Genomic DNA, 1,800 nt, shown 5'->3' with positions numbered 1-1,800 from the left:
AGTGTGTGTGTGTGTGTGCACTCACAGTGTGGAAGCTGATCATTTCCTGCAGGCCCTGGTTGAACTGATTCAAACAGTTCTGAGGGAAAGGAAACAGGAAGTCAGTGAGAAACAGGAAACAGGAAACTAACCCGAGTTTCTGCGAAGCCTTTTCCTCCTGGAGAACTTCACTACCTGATACGATAATAATAACTATTATATTCAGAAGAAATACATATATATAAAACAATAATAACCCCTGTGACTGTTATATTATGAATTATATCATTTTATATTACATTAAACTAGTAATAATGTTGTCCCTACGTTGATGACGCTGTCCTTCTGGTGGAACATGGAGAGCTCAGCCAGGCCGGACAGGAACAGCTGATTGGCTGCGTTGTACACTTGTCCCGCCTCCACCATCTTGCCGCACAGCTTCATCACCTGATTGGTCAGAGAAAAGATAAAAGACCAATCAGATCGCTTCACAGGTCAGCCACATGAAGTTGGATAGTATGGCGAGTATTCATAGCAGTAGTACTGTTGTAAATGTAAAAATTACTCAGATCTTGTACTCGAGTAAAAGTAGAAGTACTCAGATCTTGTACTTGAGTAAAAGTAAAAGTACTCGGATCGTGTACTTGAGTAGAAGTACTCGGATATTGTACTTGAGTAAAAGTAGAAGTACTCAGATCAAATACTTGAGTAAAAGTAGAAATACTCAGATCTTGTACTTGAGTAAAAGTAGAAGTACCAGAGTGTAGGAATACTCTGTTTCAGTAAGAGTCCTGCATTCAAAATGTAAAAACTAAGGACTTTATGTTGTAAGGATATTAGCAGTATTAGCATTAGCAGCATGTGTACCTTGTCCAGGTGTGTCTCGAGCACGTTAACATCCGCCTCAAACAGCTCGAGCTTCAATCTGCAACAGAATAAATAAAACATCATCAGGACTTCTGCGCATGCGCGGGTTTGAGATGCTAGGTGTGTTCTTTACCTGCGAGTCTCTCTCCTCTCTTACCTGAACTCAGGTGAGTCTTTCACACACTCCTCAAAGTCCAGCAGCGAGTCCATGATGTCCTCTTTTGATGTCACCGAGTCAAAGTGGTTTTAAAGTTCATTAAACCCTCTCCATGTTGTTAGCCTGTTAGCTCACAGTTAGCTCCATTCTGAACCTCTCACTTTTACTCCACAATCCGTACAGGAACACCGATAAACTTCTCCCAGGATCCGAACAACCACCTTCACAAACAGCCGTTTAATGAAGGCTCCTGTCCGTGTGTGTGTGTGTGTGCCGCATGTCGGATGAAAGTGTGAATAAAAGCGTGTGTGTTGTGTTTTCAGTGTAACAGCTGTCTGTGCTTTAGTCCGCTAGCTGCCCTACTGTGACGACGAGCTCATGGATATTAAAGAGATGACGTCACGCTGCTCGAAGATGACGTTTCTCAAAGCACTTTCTTTTTAAAATGTATTTATATTTTGCGGCCATTTATTTTATGAATGCTTGTGTTGTAGAATATTGTGGTTTGATGCAGAATGTTTTCTTAGAAAAAAGACAAAACGTTGAACTCCAGGACAGAAAGACATTCTCATGAACTTCAGGGATGATGGTATGGACGCAGATCTTGTCTTTTTTGTGCAGTTAATTGTATTTTTAGGGACATTTCATTTCCAGTAAAACAAATGGGCTGACTCCAAACCACATTTTGTACATTTCTATCAAGACTTTAAACAATATATTAGCGCTATAAAACAAATTAGGAATAAGAAGGCAATCAATTCTTTCAAATTATTTCCTTGTTTCTTTATTGACTGTAA

General features: G+C 40.1%; 1 protein-coding gene across 1 annotated transcript in view; it reads right to left on the bottom strand.

Annotated features, from left to right (window-relative positions):
• LOC307037553 (arf-GAP with coiled-coil, ANK repeat and PH domain-containing protein 2) overlaps window positions 1-1,396 on the bottom strand; it is a 25,776-nt gene extending 24,380 nt beyond the window's left edge. Inside the window, 4 exon segments of the mRNA XM_079678553.1 lie at window positions 26-79; window positions 307-426; window positions 847-904; window positions 1,004-1,396. Coding sequence (XP_079534679.1) covers window positions 26-79; window positions 307-426; window positions 847-904; window positions 1,004-1,056 — 285 coding nt within the window. The 5' untranslated portion in view covers window positions 1,057-1,396.
• Window positions 1,397-1,800: the final 404 nt, after the last annotated feature.

The sequence above is a fragment of the Notothenia rossii genome (assembly GCF_949606895.1).
Source record: "Notothenia rossii genome assembly, chromosome: 4".
NCBI classification, from domain to species: Eukaryota; Metazoa; Chordata; class Actinopteri; order Perciformes; family Nototheniidae; genus Notothenia; species Notothenia rossii.
This window is presented reverse-complemented; position numbering and strand designations above follow the sequence as displayed.